The sequence below is a fragment of the Polypterus senegalus genome, chromosome 9, assembly GCF_016835505.1.
Source record: "Polypterus senegalus isolate Bchr_013 chromosome 9, ASM1683550v1, whole genome shotgun sequence".
Classification (NCBI taxonomy): Eukaryota; Metazoa; Chordata; class Cladistia; order Polypteriformes; family Polypteridae; genus Polypterus; species Polypterus senegalus.
In genome coordinates this window covers 98,099,810-98,118,488 of record NC_053162.1, presented here as the reverse complement: position 1 = coordinate 98,118,488, position 18,679 = coordinate 98,099,810, and the positions used below count along the sequence as shown (strand labels likewise).

General features: G+C 39.4%; 1 protein-coding gene and 1 long non-coding RNA gene across 3 annotated transcripts in view; one reads left to right on the top strand and one right to left on the bottom strand.

Annotated features, from left to right (window-relative positions):
* Positions 1-18,679, bottom strand: part of LOC120535580 — a 60,837-nt gene that overhangs the window by 30,071 nt on the left and 12,087 nt on the right. The window contains exon 2 of one of the 2 annotated variants that reach the window (XR_005634924.1): positions 18,365-18,554. This is a non-coding gene — a long non-coding RNA (uncharacterized LOC120535580). Of the gene's footprint in view, positions 1-18,364; positions 18,556-18,679 lie in introns of those variants that run through there. The other variant, XR_005634923.1, reaches the window with a different exon arrangement.
* has3 (hyaluronan synthase 3) overlaps positions 1-18,679 on the top strand; it is a 30,742-nt gene that overhangs the window by 462 nt on the left and 11,601 nt on the right. Inside the window, exon 2 of the mRNA XM_039763516.1 lies at positions 1,255-1,881. Within this exon, the coding sequence (XP_039619450.1) occupies positions 1,255-1,881 (627 nt within the window). The remainder of the gene's footprint in view (positions 1-1,254; positions 1,882-18,679) is intronic.

Genomic DNA, 18,679 nt, shown 5'->3' with positions numbered 1-18,679 from the left:
CTGACAGGTAGAGAGATGTGCACTGTATATAAGAGAGAGATGAAAAATGTTTCATATAAAAGATGGATAGATTATATTTGAAAAGGATGATATTTGATTTTAAAGGGAAAGCCACTTGTTTAGTTGTTTTAGTGTGATGTGATGGGCTGCTAAAATCTCAAACTTTGAACTAAAATCACTCTTACATTTTCCCTAAGGCTGCTCCCACATGGATTTGATATTCTGGACATTGTGTTAATCACAAAGGGAGAGAAGGACATTTGATACAATGTGATTTTTGTACTTTTATTTTAGAACATTTAGCATCTGACACTAAAGAGCAGGCACAGTTTAAATATATAACTTCCTAATGTCTTGTTACATTAGTACTCTGTAAATATACTGGCCACATCCATTAGAAGTGAAGTGCCCAGAAAAGATTTGTGGCATTTGTTTAAAAATAATCCCTAGATGAATCGCCACGCCATTTGTGAAACCTGCACACATGTACACACATGTGGACTTGTTAACTCCGTCCCTTCTCAGAAGACTTCTTCCTTGAATTCCTCTTATAATATTACTTGCAAAGAAGCCCCTCTTTATTTCTCTTCACAGGAAAGTAATTTAATGAATGAATGAGTGAGATTGTTTCAGTTTCCTATTACTGAGATTGGAGCCAGAACAGCCTGGCCCTTTAATTAAAATGATTACCCTTCCTAGATGCATTGGCTAAAGTAGAAGAGAAAAAAAAACTATAAAACTATAACAAGAAATGCTTTGCCAGTTCATTACACTCTACTGCATGGTAAAGAAATCACAGCTCTGTCCCTCCATTTCCAATTTTAAAAGCCATGTGCTGTATGTGAGGCAGGCTTTCTGCTGGAGATCAGACACATAGCTACAAGAACTTTACATAACAAAAAATGCGTACGACTGACTAAAAGATTTACTAAGAAATACAAAAACCAAATCATGCTACATAGTGAAAGAACTCCCCTAAAGATGCACTTCATTCAATCCTGACACTCTTTAACTCCGTGCCTGTTTATGTCGGACTCTGCTCATTTTATTAACTTATGGTTGCTCCAACACAATTCCTAGTTTTTTTTTTTTGCTCATGTTGAACCGGGAATGAAGCTTGAACAGAACATTACAACTAGACACCACTGAAGCACACTTTGCACAGTTGTACTGCCTGCCTGTCTCTCCTCAACTCTATTAATTCTAACCTTTTGCTAAGGCAATGCTTGAATGTCCTACTTGGTTTGTTTCCAGATGCCATTGAGATCGACTTGCTGTACGGTGTTACGGATCGTTGGCACAACTGTTTTCGCCTTAGCCGTCTTATTGTCTATCCTCTCTGCCTATATCACTGGGTACCAGTTCATTCACACCGAGAAGCATTACCTCTCTTTTGGACTGTATGGAGCCCTTCTTTTCCTTCACCTTTTCTGCCAAAGTTTGTTTGCCTACCTGGAACATCGACAGATGAGGAAGGAACCCAAGCCAGAGGCTTACAACAAAACAGTGGCCATTTGCATTGCTGCCTATCAGGAGGACCCGGATTACCTAAAAAAATGCCTGAACTCCATCAAGAGAATTTCCTTCCCTAATCTCAAGGTGGTCATGGTAGTAGATGGCAATAAACAAGATGATGAGTACATGATGGAGATTTTTAATGAGATCATGGGTTTTGAACAGACTGGCACCTTCATCTGGAGTGGCAACTATCATACGCTTACAGAAAAGAGCAGAAAGCAGACCTTGATGGAGGAGTGCAGTCTGGTGAGAGACATTATCAGGAACTGCAACTACTCATGCATCATGCAGGAATGGGGAGGCAAGCGTGAGGTCATGTACACTGCCTTCAAAGCCCTGGGGGACACTGTGGATTATATCCAGGTAAGTAAACACCTCATCCCCCAAATCCTCTTAACATAGCAAAGGGTATCCATAAGGACTGCCTTTGAATAGCTGAACACTCCTCTGATCTAAGACTGGAAGGAGTAGCAAATCAAAACTGGCTAGCTGGGCAGTCCACTGCATCCATCCATTTCCAGAACCCACTTAGTGCAGAAAGCTGTAGAATTTGGAGAAATCTAGGAGATGGCCCTGGAGAAGGAGCTAGTCCTTCCAACACTTACTCACAGACAGTCAACAAATGAACTGATTTTTGAGATATGACAGAAAGTCACAGTATCAGGGAGAAAATGTGAAATCCACACCAACAAGAATTAGAGTTCAGTCTCCTAGAGAGTGAAGTGCTAACCAGTGCACCACCAAGCCATTTTACTTTCCAAGAAACGTAATGATTTGAAATTTACTTCAGTCTTGCCTAGAGCCTGAATCATGAAAACAGTGGGAACTATAGCCCATAGTTTTATCAAATCATGATCATATTTCTGCATACAAGCATGTCTGTTTGTCTCAACCACTGATAGCTCTGGTACCTGACAATACCTGACAAGCCACTTCAGATCTGTTTTGGTCACACAGAAGCCTGATGAGCACTGACGGGGAATTCCTTCTGGAAGGAGATGTTAACTGGAGATGGAAGCAAAAATGTATGTTTTGTATCCATTTGTAATAAAACACATGTAACAGACAAGAACGACTTGTTGGTAAGGAATAAAAAAAGATGGTAAAAGTGCTACTATTATGCAAAAGATATCATTTTTTTATTTTGTCTCTGCCATTAAAAAATAATTCATAGTTGCATATATTTCCATTCTGTGACTTTTAAGTCTGTTAGAAGGAAATCTTTTTCTGCTTCAGACTGAATTAAACAGGGCAGTCTGGTGAAATTTTATTTCAGTTGTAGGAGTAGAGATTGCTTTATTTAGCCCTGTTGTGCACAAACGTCAGCACTAGCATTTTCATCGGTACATTTAGAAATAAAATCAATTAGCTCCTTTGGCTGCTAGACTCTGGATATCTCTTATAACATTAAGACATAAATAAAGCTGTACAAGCGGTGATGTGGAATAGCTTTTAAAAATATGCAGCATTGTGAGGTTTAAAAAGGTTAAAAATAAATAGGAAGTTTGCCTTTCATTCATTACTCCCCAAGTAAAGTGACAGGGCTCTGATTTAATGATCGGGTGGAAAGTCAAGTGGCGCATTCAAATGTTATTTAGCATATACAAAACCACAGGACTGATTTTTTTCACATTCATATTTGTATGTTTCTTATGAATCATTTAATAATAAACACCAACAGCACATTTACACTCACAGCAGTGGTGAGCAGCACATTAACACAGCCACATCCCTCATATTGAATGTGTTAACAGCAGCACAAGTTACCTAAAAAGAGTTAAACAGCACAGAACAGGAACTACAGTTCCTACCTCTCAGCTGCCAGTCCAGTTTGAAGGCTGCATGTCTCTAAGTGAGGGTGCCCTGCAAGTACAGGATCACTTCCAAATTGGTTCACGATGCCACTGGATTTGACTAAGCGGCTCTGGGAATGTTCAATAAGACAAAAGATGGAGCACTGTGTTAGCAGCTCAGGTTACTTGCCTGGAGCATACATGGGTCTTGTAGCCAGAAACAGCAGAAACAAAGATAACCACAGGTAGGTTCAAAGACAATCACAGACATAAAGAAGTTTAAGATTCAGTAGAGCAGTGATTTCTGAAATATAACAAATCCTCTTACAAGCAGTGGCAAAGTTTTACAGTATTCAAAGAACCTTAAATATGTTTGCAAGTTTTTTGCTTCATTTCCTTCTATGGTGTATCCCAGGAATATCATGGAAGGATCACATGCAAACTAAAGTCGGGGTTATAATTTTGGTAATTTCCCATGTAAAGGTCTGCACTCCTGTATGATTCCCTGGTATCTATTATTTCTGTTTATGCATAAACAAAATAATAAAATGACTGTGTTATGCATGCAAGACATCATAAGAGCCTTACACAAGTCACTTTGCTGAACAAATTCTAAGAGAATAATAATGATAAATAATTACATTCCAATAGTGCTTTTCTAACCTACTTAAAGATATAGGGGAAACACTTCATCCAAATGTGCAGCAGTCACCTGAATGAAAAGATGGCAGCCATTTTTGCACCAGTATGCACACCACACATTACCTATTAGGTGGTGAAGGGGTGAGAGAGCGACAGCTAACCAATAATGGACAGGGGATTACCGGGGGATGAATAGCCAGGCCGTGGTGGGTAATTTAGCCAGGAAATTAGGATATATTGTACTCTTTTCAAAGGATGGCCAGGGATCATTTATGACCACAGAGAGTCAGGACCACAGTTTTATGTCTGAAGTGTCCCTGTTGCTGCACTGCGGCATTGGGATCCCCACACAGACCACAGGTTAAACACCCCCTGATGGCCTCACCATAACCTGTTTCAGCAATCCAAGCTTTTCCTAGATGGTGTCCCATCCAACATAATAAAAGTTGCAATAAATTTTTTGAGCAGAAATAATGACCTGTTACACGTCTTTCCACTTGCAATTACTACAATCATCATTTTTGTGTCTTACCTGTAGAATTATAATTTACGTAATTCTATGCACCATATTTTTTGAGCTTCTTTAATCAATCCTTAGCTGCAGGAAGACAGAACTGATCTCAGGAAAAATGCTGTCTGTTTGACGTTTTCACATTCTCCCCATTTCAATGTTATTTTTTTTTTCCTGTTCCACATTTATTTTGAGATTGAAAAACATACAGTATGTACTAGATGGATTGGTGGCACTAAATTTGCCCAATATATATGGGTGGTCCCTGTGACAGACTGCCTACCCCGTCCTATGTTTCCAAATTGCATATGATGCTCCCCAAATAGGCATCATGGTGCTCTAATTAGTGTAGCTGCTGGAAGGAATTGCAGGTCCACAACGTGAAATGTTATTCCCATTAAAAAGAAACCAGTGATCAAACAAAATGTGCGCCTGATGGCACCAAATAAATGAAAAATGCTTCAGGAACCTTTCCTGGTTGATACAGCCTCTTAAAGTTATAGTGGGAAGTGACGTCTGTCTCCATGAATTGCAGGATATGTAGCAGGGGGACCACAAGGGGCAGAGTCCATTGCCCTCGCTGGGTGTCTTCTTGGCATTATGAAGAGAACAAAAGAGGATAAGGTTAGCTCTAGCACCCCCTCTCGACCCGAGGTGGAAATACATACATCAGGTGAATGTGAGACATTAGATTAAACAGATTAAGACCATGACCATGTAGCTTGTTAACAGTGTGGGATTCCCCACTTACATGAAGAGGCTTTATGGTGAGCACTGCCTCCTCACAGCTCCAGAATCTTAATGTTAAATTCCAGTATGGTCACTGTGTCAATATGTAGTGTTTAAATGTTCTCATCTTGTGGGTTTTCTTATGTTACTCTGCTACCAACTCCCAACCCCCCTTTCCCAAGTATGTTCGACTGACTAGTGATTCTGTGTTGACTTGGTAAGACATGAGTGAAGGTTGTTTGTTGCTAGTGTGCCTTATGATGTTCAGATACCCACTAACCGGGGACAATAATAGCACTGCATGTGACACTGCTGGGATAGGCTGTGACCCACCACAACCATGGACTCTAATAAGCTGTTTTAAAAAATGAATGACCTTTATGATCTTCATACCAAAGTCAAAAACAGTTTCGATCTTCATGATAGCTTATGCTTGGTGAGGGATTTCTACAACTTCTTTGTCCTTCTGTGGTTGTTTGGTTCAAAAATTTTTGGCCATATCAGCACTTGGTTGGAATGCAGCAGTTCTCTGCATTTAGTGGTTTACCAAATGAACCTGGGCATGCATGCCCAGTGCCACGTGACCAACCCAGTCCTAATGGTGCTGCATTGGGAGCGCTCTTATCTTTTACTAGCTTGCTTTAATGTCATCTTTCTGGGTTTGGCATGATGTCAGTTCTGGCAGCAGGGATGATGTGCTGACCTCCAGAGCAGAAGATGGTGTTTTTAGATCTCCTTTTTTTTATATATGTTACATCATTTTTTTCTATATTTGTTCTGTTGCTCTAGCATCATTCTAAATTACTTCAGCAAGTGATGCCTCTATGTGCGTTCCATGTTGTTTAACTTTGTTGGTTTTATTTCCAGCAGCTTATTACTATGTTGGTCTACAGTAACAACTTAATTACAAATAATCATGATAGCATAGTGTTTAGTCTTTCTGCCTCGCAATCCCAGATGATAAGCGTTAAACCCCAATCCCATCACTGCCTCTTTAGAATTTACACATTCTCCAAAACTGAATGGACACAGACAGCTGTAGACGTAGTTGTGGACAGAGCAGGTGAACTCCTGTTTATAGTATAATAGTGTGAGTGTGGCACTGTGCTGATGCAAGTCATTAGAACATTAAAAAATATTTCTTGAGAACAGGCCAATCAGACAAACAAAGCTAACTAATCCTATCTACTCAATTTCTCCATTCCTTCATTTTATTTAAAATAGCCTTTCAAGGTACCCAATACCTATGTGCAACAATACACATAAAATCAAAAAGTCCAATATATAAACAAAATTAATGAGAACAACAAAAGGCAATATTAAAAAGGTAGGTTTTAAGTATAGATTTAAAAACAGAAAATGAGGTACAGATTGACTGCACAGAGCTCCAAAGGCAGGGCATTCCATAGCCATGCCCCTGATAGACAAAATGCCCTGACGCCCATTGTGCACAATCTGTACAGTGGATGGTTAATAGCAATGAGTCAGAAGTGTAAAATGTATGTGACGGAGTATATGGACATAATAAAGAAGACAAGTAAGGTGGGCTAGGCATTGAAGAGTCTTAAAAACTAAAAGGAGTTTATATTGAATATGGAAGGAAACCAATGTAATTTTAGAAGTGTAGTAGTTATATGCTCCCAGGGTTTTAAATGGATAACCACTCTTGCCACTGAATTTTGTACATATTGTACAGCAGGGATACCAAACAACACTGAATTGTAATAATCCAGTTGTGAGGTTTAATTCTGAACGTCATTAAAGTTATACTGTCTACCACACTACTTGGTTAAGGTACCATTAGTCTATGATTCTTTGTGTGAAGACAAACTTCCTAATGTTTCTGTGAAATTTACCCTTAACAAGTTTCCAACTGTGCCCCTGTGATCATGATAATCTGTTTAAAATCTTGAATCCACTGTACTAATTCCTTTAACAATTTTGAACACTTCAGTCATGTCACCTCTTAATCTCCTTTTGCTTAAACCGAAATGGCTCAACTCTTTAAATCTTTCCTCATAATTCATCCCATTTAGTCCTAGAATCAGCATAATTGTTCTTCATTGGACTTTTTCTAGCACTTCTATGTCTTTTTTGATTCCCAAAGACCAAAACTGCACACAAGAACTCCAGATGAGGCCTCACCAGTGCGTTATAAAGCTTTAGCATAAACTCATTGGACTTGTACTCTACACATCATGCTAAATAACCTAACATTCTGTTTGCTTTCTTAATGGCTTCTGAACATGGTCTGGCAGTTGATAGTGTTGAGTCCACTCCGACTCATAAATCCTTCTCATAAGGTGTACTTTCAAGATTCAGACCACTCATTGTGTAATCAAACTTAAAGTATTACACATTGGAAGTAAAAATGTTATTACTAACTTACATTTAATTTTATCTGCCACAAATCTTCCCAAACCTGTAAATTGTCCATGTTCCTCTGTAATGATTCAAAGGAGTCTAGATTAATATATATATATATATATATATATATATATATATATATATATATATATATATATATATATATATATATATATATACTGCTCAAAAGAATTAAAGGAACACTTTTAATCAGAGTATAGCATAAAGTCAATGAAACTTATGGGATATTAATCTGGTCAGTTAAGTAGCAGAGGGGTTGTTAATCAGTTTCAGCTGCTGTGGTGTTAATGAAATTAACAACAGATGCACTAGAGGGGCAACAATGAGATGACCCCCAAACCAGGAATGATTTAACAGGTAGAGGCCACTGACATTTTTCCCTCCTCATCTTTTCTGACTGTTTCTTCACTAGTTTTGCATTTGGCTACACTCAGTGTCACTACTGGTAGCATGAGGCGATACCTGGACCCTACAGAGGTTGCACAGGAAGTCCAACTTCTCCAGGATGGCACATCAATACGTGTCATTGCCAGAAGGTTTGCTGTGTCTCCCTGCACAGTCTCAAGGGCATGGAGCAGATTCTAGGAGACAAGCAGTTACTCTAGGAGAGCTGGAGAGGGCCATAGAAGGTCCATAACCCATCAGCAGGACCAGTATCTGCTCCTTTGGGCAAGGAGGAACAGGATGAGCACTGCCAGAGCCCTACAAAATGATCTCCAGCAGGCCACTGGTGTGAATGTCTCTGACCAAACAACCAGAAAGACTTTATGAGGGTGATCCAAGGGCCCCATGTCCTCTAATGGGCCCTGAGCTCACTGCCCAGCAGCATGCAGCTCGATTGGCATTCGCCATAGAATACCAGAATTGGCAGATGCACCACTGGTGCCCTGTGCTTTTTACAGATGAGGGCAGGTTCACCCTGAGCACGTGACAGAAGTGAAAGGGTCTGGAGAAGCCATGGAGAACATTATGCTGCCTGTAACATCATTCAGCATGAGCAGTTTGGTGGTGGGTTAATGATTGTCTGGGGAGGCATATCCATGGAGGGTCACACAGACCGCTACAGGCTTGACAAAGGCACCTTGGCTGCCATTAGGTATCAGGATGAAATCCTTGGACCCATTGTCAGACCCTATGCTGGTACAGTGGCTCCTGGTGCACGACAATTCCTGGCCTCATGTGGTGAGAGTATGCAGGCAGTTCCTGGAGGATGAAGGAATTGATACCATTGACTGGCCACCACACTTTCCTGACCTAAATCCAATAGAACACCTCTGGGACATTATGTTTTGGTCCATCCAATGCCACCAGGTTGCACCTCAGACTGTCCAGGAGCTCAGTGATGCCCTGGTCCAGATCTGGGAGGAGATCCCCACAACACCATCTGTCATCTCATTAGAAGCATGCACCGATGTTGTCAGGCATGTATACAAGAACACAGGGGCCATACAAAGTGCTGTGTACAATTTTGAGTTGCTGCAATTAAATTTTGGCAAAATGGACTAGCCTGCCACATAATTTTTTCACTCTGATTTTTGGGGCGTTGAATTCAGGGCTCTGAAGGTTGATCATATTCATTTCCATCAAACGATGTGGCATCCTTTCGTTCCTTATATCAGTATAGATATCCAGGAGGATTTCTTTTTCCCATTGAGATCTGATGTGTTTTCAAAGTGTTCCTTTAATTTTTTTGAGCAGTTTATATATATATATATATTAAAATATCATCGACCTCAGCACTGACCATGGAGGAACACCACTTTTAACTTCAACTAATTCTGACAGGGTTCCACACACCACCACCCTCTGCTCCCTGTTTTTAGCCAATTCAGTGCCCATCTGCACAATACACCCTGAATTCCCACTTTCTTTTAGCTTGTTTCCCAAGCTCTCATGTGCCACCTTATCAAATGCTTTCTGAAAGTTCAGATAAATAATATCATATGTACCACTCTGATTGCATGCTTTTGTTGCTTCCTCATAGAATTCGAGCATTTTAGCTAAACATGACCACCCTCTTTCTGAACCCATGTTGGCTGTTCAATAAAACTCTTTTTAATGACAAGTGTTGCTCAACTTTATCAATAATATCTTGATGCACGTTAATCTTACTGGCCTACAGTTGCTTGGTTCTGCCTCATCACCCTTTTTTATAACAAGATACTTGCCATTTTTTATTCCCTCAGAACTTCCCCTGTGCAGAGTGACTTCCTAAAAATGTGTGTCAAGGGTTTATATATGTACTTGCTAACCTTGAGGACAAATATGATCTGGTCGTGGTGATTTGTTTGATTTTAGCCTATTTAATCTAAGCAGTACTTCTCTTCTTGCAATTCCCAAATCACTCGGAACCTCCTGAGTAGTCCTTTTTACTGCTGAGAGGTTATCTACTTCCTAACATGGGAAAACCTCAGAAAAATATGAGTTTAGAGCATCTGCTACTTCACTGTCTGTATTTTTTAATTCCCCTTTATTATTGCTGATGCACTTCACTTCCTACTTGATTTTTCTTTTACTACTAAAATATAAAGATTCTCCTTCTTTCACCTAATCTGCAGTATTCCTCTCCAACTGCTTTTTAGCCTTCCTAATACCCTTCTTAATGTTTGCCCTCATGTTCTCAAACACCCTCTGATTCTCACTGGAATTATTAAACTTACACACCGTATACAGCTGTTTTTTTTTCCCTCTGCAGCTTCTTTTACAACTTATTATTAACCCACTGTAGAGTTTTTAAAAATGTAATACTAATTCCAAGTTTAGGTATGTACGTGTCCTGCATTACATGTGAAACATTTTTAAACCTGTTCCACTGCTCCTCAACTGTCTCCACAACTAAAGGCTTCCTCCTCAGAATTTACAGCATCTGCTCAAAATTTGCCCTACCAAAGTTAAACTTAATAGTTTTAGTATTTGCATCCGCTCTCTTCCAAAATACAGAGAAATGTATTATATTATGGTCTCTAAACCCTAGTGGTTCAATCACCTCTACACCTTTAATTTGATCCCGATTGTTCAAAAATACTAAATCCAGACCTACTTTCACCTCTATTGGTGCTTTAACACACTGTTTTAAAAATAATGTCTCAGTACATTTACTGTAAACACTCCTCTTGTACTCTGCTATTTGCAAAGTTAGCCCAGTTAATATTAGTCCCTCATGACTATAATATCCCCCTTGAAACTTGTGTTTTTAATATTATTTAAAGATTCACATTGAAGTTACTGTTTGCAATGGGCAGTCTATTACACACTCCTAAATTAAGGCCTCTATTTCTATCCATTATTTCCAGCCAAAACCAGACTTCCTCACTAAGATGTGGCTCATCATCCACCTGAAGAAGTCATGCATTTAAATTCAGTTTGACATAAACACACACACACACATTTTCTGTTCCCTCTATCCTTTCAAAAAAATGTTTATCCCTCTATGTTATACTTATTCCCATCTTTGTTAATTAGCAAGGTTTCTGTTATTGCTATAATATAATTTGTCTAGCTACAGACAACTCCAACTCACTTGTTTTATTTTTGAGACTCCTACCATTCAGGCAAGATATTTTTAAAGGGTTACATATTTTACTTTGAGCTAGAAATTAAATTACTTTGCATATTTGTTTTTACACCATTGTTTGTCTCCTCATGTACAGTTCTAAACCTGGCCTGACCTGTCCTCCTGTTCCCTAGCTTAAACAATCTTTGACTAACCTAATCATATTCCTCCTTAACTTAACTTGGTGCCTTTCTTGTTCAAATTTAACCCATAATGGTGAAAAAGTTCACACATAAACTTATACCCTTCTATCCTAAAACCAAGATATGAGCAACACATTAAGTAATGTAATCTTCTCAGTCTTATCTGGACTGATGCATGGCACAGGCAAAACTTCAGAGAAGACTAGCTTGTCAGTTCTGCTCTTTAGCTTAGCACCTAACTCTTTAAATTAGGATTTAAGAACTGTCAGCCTCCCCTTATGCATGTCATTCTTTTAACATGGATAACGAAAACTTGATGTAACAAAGCTACAATCAAGAACCTATCAACCCTACCCAGTGTCTTCAGAGTAATGGTCTTACTCCATAAGGTTGTGAAAACTGTTTGACACTTCCAATTCTGGGCTTGATGCCCCTGGATAGTTTGCCTTGCCCCTACGCCTGACTGTAAATACCCCCCATAAATCTCTGTGTGGTCTGGAGTTTCTTCATGCGGCACCTTAGGGGATGCACTCCATCTCCATAAAGGACACCTGGGCCAGGTCCACCAATTCCCCACTACAAAGGGTCAGTAAATTACTCCTCCAGGTCAGCAACTCTGAGCTCGAGGTGCTGGATCAGCTAGCATATTCTGCAGACATAGCCTTCAAGGAAGACTGAATCATCCAACTTATTTTACCAAAAGTCCAACATCAAACAGGACGTTCAATTTTAGTTGCCTCATTTTTAAAATTTGGATCATTAAACTGCTCAACCCATTTATGTTAAATTTAAATTATTTAATTTACGAATAATATCAGATTAAAGAACAACTGCACTTATTTAACACCTGCTGGAACCTTAAGCTCCTATAATCTTCTTCATCTTTCCCGTTGCTCCTGTTAGTTGTTGCCACAGCAGATCATCTTTTTCCACATCTTCCTATCCTCTGCATCTTGCTCTGTTACTCTCCCCCAAATCGTTCCATGTATGCACACTACCTTTCTCTTTGAACATGTCCATGTAAAGGATGCCTGTCAATTGTAGGATATACTCACTCACATGTGTCCAAATTATGTAAGGTCTGTGGTTTTGGACAGTGGAAGGGAACTGGAAAATTACTAAAAAGGCCATTCAGACATGGCTTTAACTTCACATGAATAGTGAACTTTCTGGAAACTGAATTGAAACCCCAGGACCTGTAAAACAGTATACCTAACCCACATCAGTGAACATGGGGAGAAGATGAACTCAGAGGTATAAGACAGAACACCTAACACCCTGCAGTACTGTACTACCTAGCACTGAACACAGACACTGGCCAACTGAGACAAAAAATAAAAACTAAAGTAAATAATCAGATCTCTACTTATTTTCTCCATAAATCACCAGAGCAAAAAACAATTTCTTAAAATTGGCAATTGGAACAGATGGACCACCTTGAAGTCTCAGAGTGATATAACTGGCTATAGTACAGGTGTGACAAGAATGGCATGGCTGAAAATATCATACCAACAAAAGGTTCCACAATAAATTAAGAATCAAAAAGGAAATATAAATTGTAAACAAAGCAGATATGGCTTCCAGTTGAAAGCTGAGAAGACAGACAGCAGAAACAAAAGGCAGCCGAAGGCAAAGAAAATGTCATTTGAAGCTTACATCCTTTTTTTTAGAAAAAATCCTACTGTTGTTTTGCCTGAAAGCAGATATTGTTATTTTTATAAACGTAGAACAGGAACAGTTTATGTATAAGTTGTCATATTTCAATGGATGAAATTTACCTCTTTACTGCTAGTGTTACAATATACTGAATAATAACACAGTAATGTTCTGATATTCCTTTAGCTGTCCAGTCTCCACACGTTTTATTATTTAACATTGATTTTACATAGGGACAACATTTTTTATCTGTCTAACCAATTTCTGAACTGATTAGCTAAATAAAGGGCCATAAAGCACCATTGCTTACACGCCAGGCCAGCTTTGAGTCGACCAATACAGTGGGTATGGAAAATATTCAGACCCCCTTCAATTTTTCACTCTTTGTTATATTGCAGCAGTTAGGTCTCTCCAGAGATGCTCAATTGGGTTTAAGTCAGGACTCTGGCTGGGCCATTCAAGAACAGTCACAGAGTTGTTGTGAAGCCACTCCTTCGTTATTTTAGCTGTGTGCCTTAGGTCAAAGGCCAAAAAGTTCTATCTTGGAGTTTGCTAAAAGACACCTGAAGGACTCTGAGATTGTGAGAAATAAGATTCTCTGGTCTGATGAGACCAAGATAGAACTTTTTGCCCTTAATTCTAAGCAGTATGTGTGGAGACAACCAGACACTGCTCATCACTTGTCCAATACAGTCCCCACAGTGAAGCATGGCGGTGGCAGCATCATGCTGTGGGGGTGTTTTTCAGCTGCAGGGACAGGACGACTGGTTGCAATCGAGGGAAAGATGAATGTGGCCAAGTACAGGGATATCCTGGACAAAAATCTTCTCTAGAGTGCTAAGGACCTCAGACTGGGCCGAAGGTTTACCATCCAACAAAGGAGTGGCTTCACAACAACTCTGTGACTGTTCTTGAATGGTCCTGACTTAAACCCAATTGAGCATCTCGGGAGAGACCTAAAAATGGCTGTCCACCAATGTTTACCATCCAACCTGACAGAACTGGAGAGGATCTGCAAGGAGGAATGGCAGAGGATCCCCAAATCCAGGTGTGAAAAACTTGTTGCATCTTTCCCAAGGAGACTCGTGGCTGTATTAGCTCAAAAGGGTGCTTCTACTAAATACTGAGCAAAGGGTCTGAATACTTAGGACCATGTGATAGTTCAGTTTTTCTTTTTTAATAAATCTGCAACAATTTCAAAAATCCTTTTTTTTTGTCTGTCAATATGGGGTGCTGTGTGTACATTAATGAGGGAAAAAAATAATTTAAATGATTTTAGCAAATGGCTGCAATATAACAAAGAGTGAAAAATTAAAGGGGGTCTGAATACTTTCCGTACCACTGTATATCTAATCCCCAAGTACTTACTGTAAATGGAGAATGCTGAGCTAGCTCAAGGAAAGCAAAGTGCAAACTCCACATAGGCAGTGTTGAGGAAGAGATAATTACCAAGACACCAATAATAACCAAATAGAATTTTTGAAAGTTTAGTATTTTGCCTTGCTACCAGAGATCTGTAAATACTACATGTTCCTTTTCTTCTGAGACTCATTATGTGTCTCTCGATCTGGTGTAGCTGTAACAACAGCTGAGCACATGAGAAGAGTGCCTTCATTGTAAAGCTTCTTTTGCTTGAATGCTAAATCCATTTTACATTCATAATAGCCCCTCAAAATCAGACAAGTAAGCAATAAAGCATTTGGCACCAAAAATCCACAGTGTATGCTGGCTTTACAGATACACTGAATGCCAATAAATTCTGAATTCATTCGGCTTTTGGCAAAAAGAATGAGAAGCTCAAATAAAACGCCACATTCAGATATTCCCTTTGGCTACAACAGAGTACCAGTACAGTAAATTCGAAGACATTTCATTTTATTTAGTCCTTTCATTTGGGTGGCACAGTTTTTAGTTCTATGAATGTAAGAAACAAACATCTGAATTCTCTAAACTTCCTCCCAAAACCCCAAAAACATGCTGGTTATTAGATTAGATTAGATTTTTAGTTATTACAAATTGGTCCAGTGTCAGTGCAGGTATAGGTGTGTGAGTAGAAGCTATGATAGACTGATGATTTTTATAGTACTGCTTCCTTCTTCATGTTTAAAGCTGCTGGGATAGGCTCCAGCCACCTTTGACATTGAATTAGATTAAGGGGTTTAAGCATATTACATTATATTAGTGCCCCCATCAGTCTTCTAAATGCTATGAACTAGGAGTCCCAAACAGTTCCAAAAATCCCCACTAGGGGGGAATTTGCCATCAAACCCCAGCTAGATGAATGGCAAACAGTTTATTTATAAAATAAAAAGTTTAATTTCCCAAAAATGCACTGATGCACAAAAGAAAGTTCCTTGGAACACAGAAGGAATTGCCTGTAACAATAAAATCAATCTAATGTGAACAAAGTCCTAATATAAAATCCAAGGTGAAATCAAAAAACAGAAAAAAATGGTCAGAAATCCAGAAAATCAAACTAGGACAAGAAAATTCACAAAAATCACAAGAACTCATCAATTCCAAGCACATCTGAAATGAGCTGCCAGGAACTGTAGGAAATCCATGCCTTTACAGCCGAAGGCTGTCCCTGGCAGTGATGGGCAGGTAGTTCCACCCACAAAACACAAGGCACATAGTCTAGGCATGGCTACTGTGGTCAAGAGAGCAACAACAATTTAAGTTTAATCGTTGTAAGCAGAAAACAAAACAAATGCTCTGTGGCATGGAAATTAAATCAAAGCATGCAAAAATAAGGAGCCAGTTAAGGGCTTATGGAATCTATTTCTTTGGTGAAGGCCACAAGATAAGAGCTCTGTCCTGAGTTGTACTCTGATCACAGAGTGACACCTCTTTCCTGCAACCTTGTGATTTGTAGGTGAGAGATTGGGAAGGGTGGAGTCAACTGCCCTAGCTGGGCATCTTCTTGGCACTGTGAAGGGAATGGAAAAGGACTTGATTAGTGCCAGTGTCCTCTCTTATCCCAAAGTGGTATTATGTACCTCAGATGAGCCCAGAGGATGATCCACTGACACTCACACGTGACAATGCATAGACAAAATCAAATGCAACAACAAATGTAAATAAACATAAATAAAATTAATATAAACAAAAATGAATGAATGAATGAACAAAAAAGACAGAAAACAAAAATTTGAACCCCAGCCTATAGAGCTGACTAAAACATAACACTAAACTAATTTAAATGAAGTTGAAGGTCATAGGAGCCTGGAACCTATTATGGCAGCATCAGAAACAAAGCAGCAACCAACCCCAGACAAGATGTAAGCCCAATGTAACACACACACAAGCTAATTTAGTCTCACCCATACACCCCAAACCGCATGTCTTCCAGGTGTGGTAAGAAACAGAGGATCCCAGGAGAAACATGCCAACACAACCAAGACAGCTATCAGGCTGGGGTCTGAACCCAGGGTGTTGCAACTGTAAGGCTAAACATGCACTGCACTATTATCAAGCTAGTTAAATTAGTTTGACACTGCAGCCTCAAAGATCAAGTGAAACCCATGCCAGGTTGCTTCTCCACATATCTGCATGCATTTTCCTCCCCACATTTACAAAGATGTGGAGGTCACATTAACTGAGGTGGGCGTCTGTGAAAATGTGCTCTATGATGGCCTGTACCTTGACCCTCGCTGTTTCCTACATTTTGCCCACTGCTGCTAGGATAGGGTCTTGCCTCCCACAACCTTAATTGGATTACATGGGATTGAAAATGTCTATGTGCAATGCAAAGACCCCAAGGGTACCCTTCTATTTTAATTCTAGTTTTATCTATACAAATGTACCAGTGTTTTGTGTGTGATTATAAATATACCATAAAATTACATCATTTGAAAGTCCCCATTGTGTGTAGGACACCTTGTAAGAAAAACTGCAATGGATGCCTTGTATAAATGATTTCATAGCACCTAGATTTTAATCGCTGCTCTGCTTGATGTGTGCAGAACTATAATTTTAAAAAGTTATTTTCCCACGATAAACAAATCTTTTGAAATCAAGAACTCGCATCATCCTACACATAAACCTTTGATGACATATCAACAGTTGCAAGCATCTACAAGCACCAAGAGTGTCCTGTAGGACTTAACATAATAAAGGTTGTATGTTTAACAAACTTATCAAAGCACACTGCCAAAGTTTGCAGCAATGAGTAAAAACAGACTTGGCAAATTATTAATTTCTTTGCTGAGCCCTCCTTCTCCTATTCAGTAGAAGCAGAGAGCTGAAAAATATCTTGGAGCCAATACAGAAGCAAATTCGTGGGCTCGGTAAGCCAGTCCACCTTAGAGCAATTTGACACACAATTCAGAACTGTCACTTACTTGAAATAAAACATCATTTGGAATGTGGGAGAAAAGCAGAATAACCAAAGAAAGCTCACACCTACATGAGCAGGACATATAGCAGAGGCGGCCTTAGGAGTACGCGGGGCCTTGGGCGAGTGTCATATGCAGGGCCGAGAGCCATTAAGTGTAGGCTATATACCGTACCACCGCGCTCATGGGCTTGTCCGCCTCTAATGATGTACGCCTTATTATTGTTAAAAAACATTGTGCCTTATGTAGGTACCCTTGGCCATTTGGTTACATTACGTATTGTAATTGTTCTTGACTCTTTTCACCCAAAAGCAAGAAACATGATTTCTCACTCTATATTTCAAAAAGAAAGAAGAGTCGAGATAAGGCCATTTGGAGACACCTGCATGGTATTAGCGTCGCCTTCTTTGCTGACCCTGTGTAAATCCGAAACTGAAGGGCGTAATTATTACGGTATTTTGAAACCAAAAATGTTGTGCTAAGAGCTTTCTTGGTTATTTGTATAGATGCTGGGAAAGGCTTCTAAACTAACAAGTCCTCGTTTATGAGTGGTTTCCAAAGAAATCCACCACACACCGTATTTCAGTCTATAACGGATTTGAATGTCTTGCAGAGGCCCCGCATATTTGTATGATGAGCTGGTGGTGACAAAAGAATCTCCTATCACTGGGCCCCCCTCAGGCATGGGGCCTGGGGCGATTGCCCTAGTCGCCACCCGCAAAAGCCACCTCTGCATGTAGCTACACACAGTGCATGAACCAAGATTTGGATCATAGACAGTGGAGATGAGATTTTAGGAATCAACACAATGTATTACTTCATAGTAATTTAATGATGTGTAACTTAGTTAACACTAAAATATGACAATTAAAATAAGTCATACACATGCTAGTCAAACAAAACTAAATGTTTTAGAAAAAAAGGTAAGGAATATTCTAGCCCTTCACTCCATCTGATTTCTTAGGTTAACAGTTGACTCTAAATAGCCTCATCACGCATGGCTGCACCCTGCACTGGATTTGAAGATGGATGCATTAACTTAATTGCACAGAAATATAAATCATATGTAAAAATGAAAAGCAAAGTACAACAACCTGCAGAGTGAAAGGTGTGTGATCTGCATTTAAGAGGTTAAATCAAGGAAATCTGCTGCCTCCAGTGCCTACCACCATCAAATGCTGTTCAGGAACTTGCTATCATCTCTTTGCAACAGTTGTACTTGCTTTTTTTCTTTGTCACATTCTATCGCCACTTTTCCAATACCAACCATCACTGGCAGGAACTCTAAAAAGAAAAAAAATAAAAGGTGTTACTTGTTCACTGATTACATCAAAATGTATGCAACCAGATATTTCTAGATTTGCACACATCACACATGAAAGATATGGAAGAAGTGGCTGCTCTTTTTG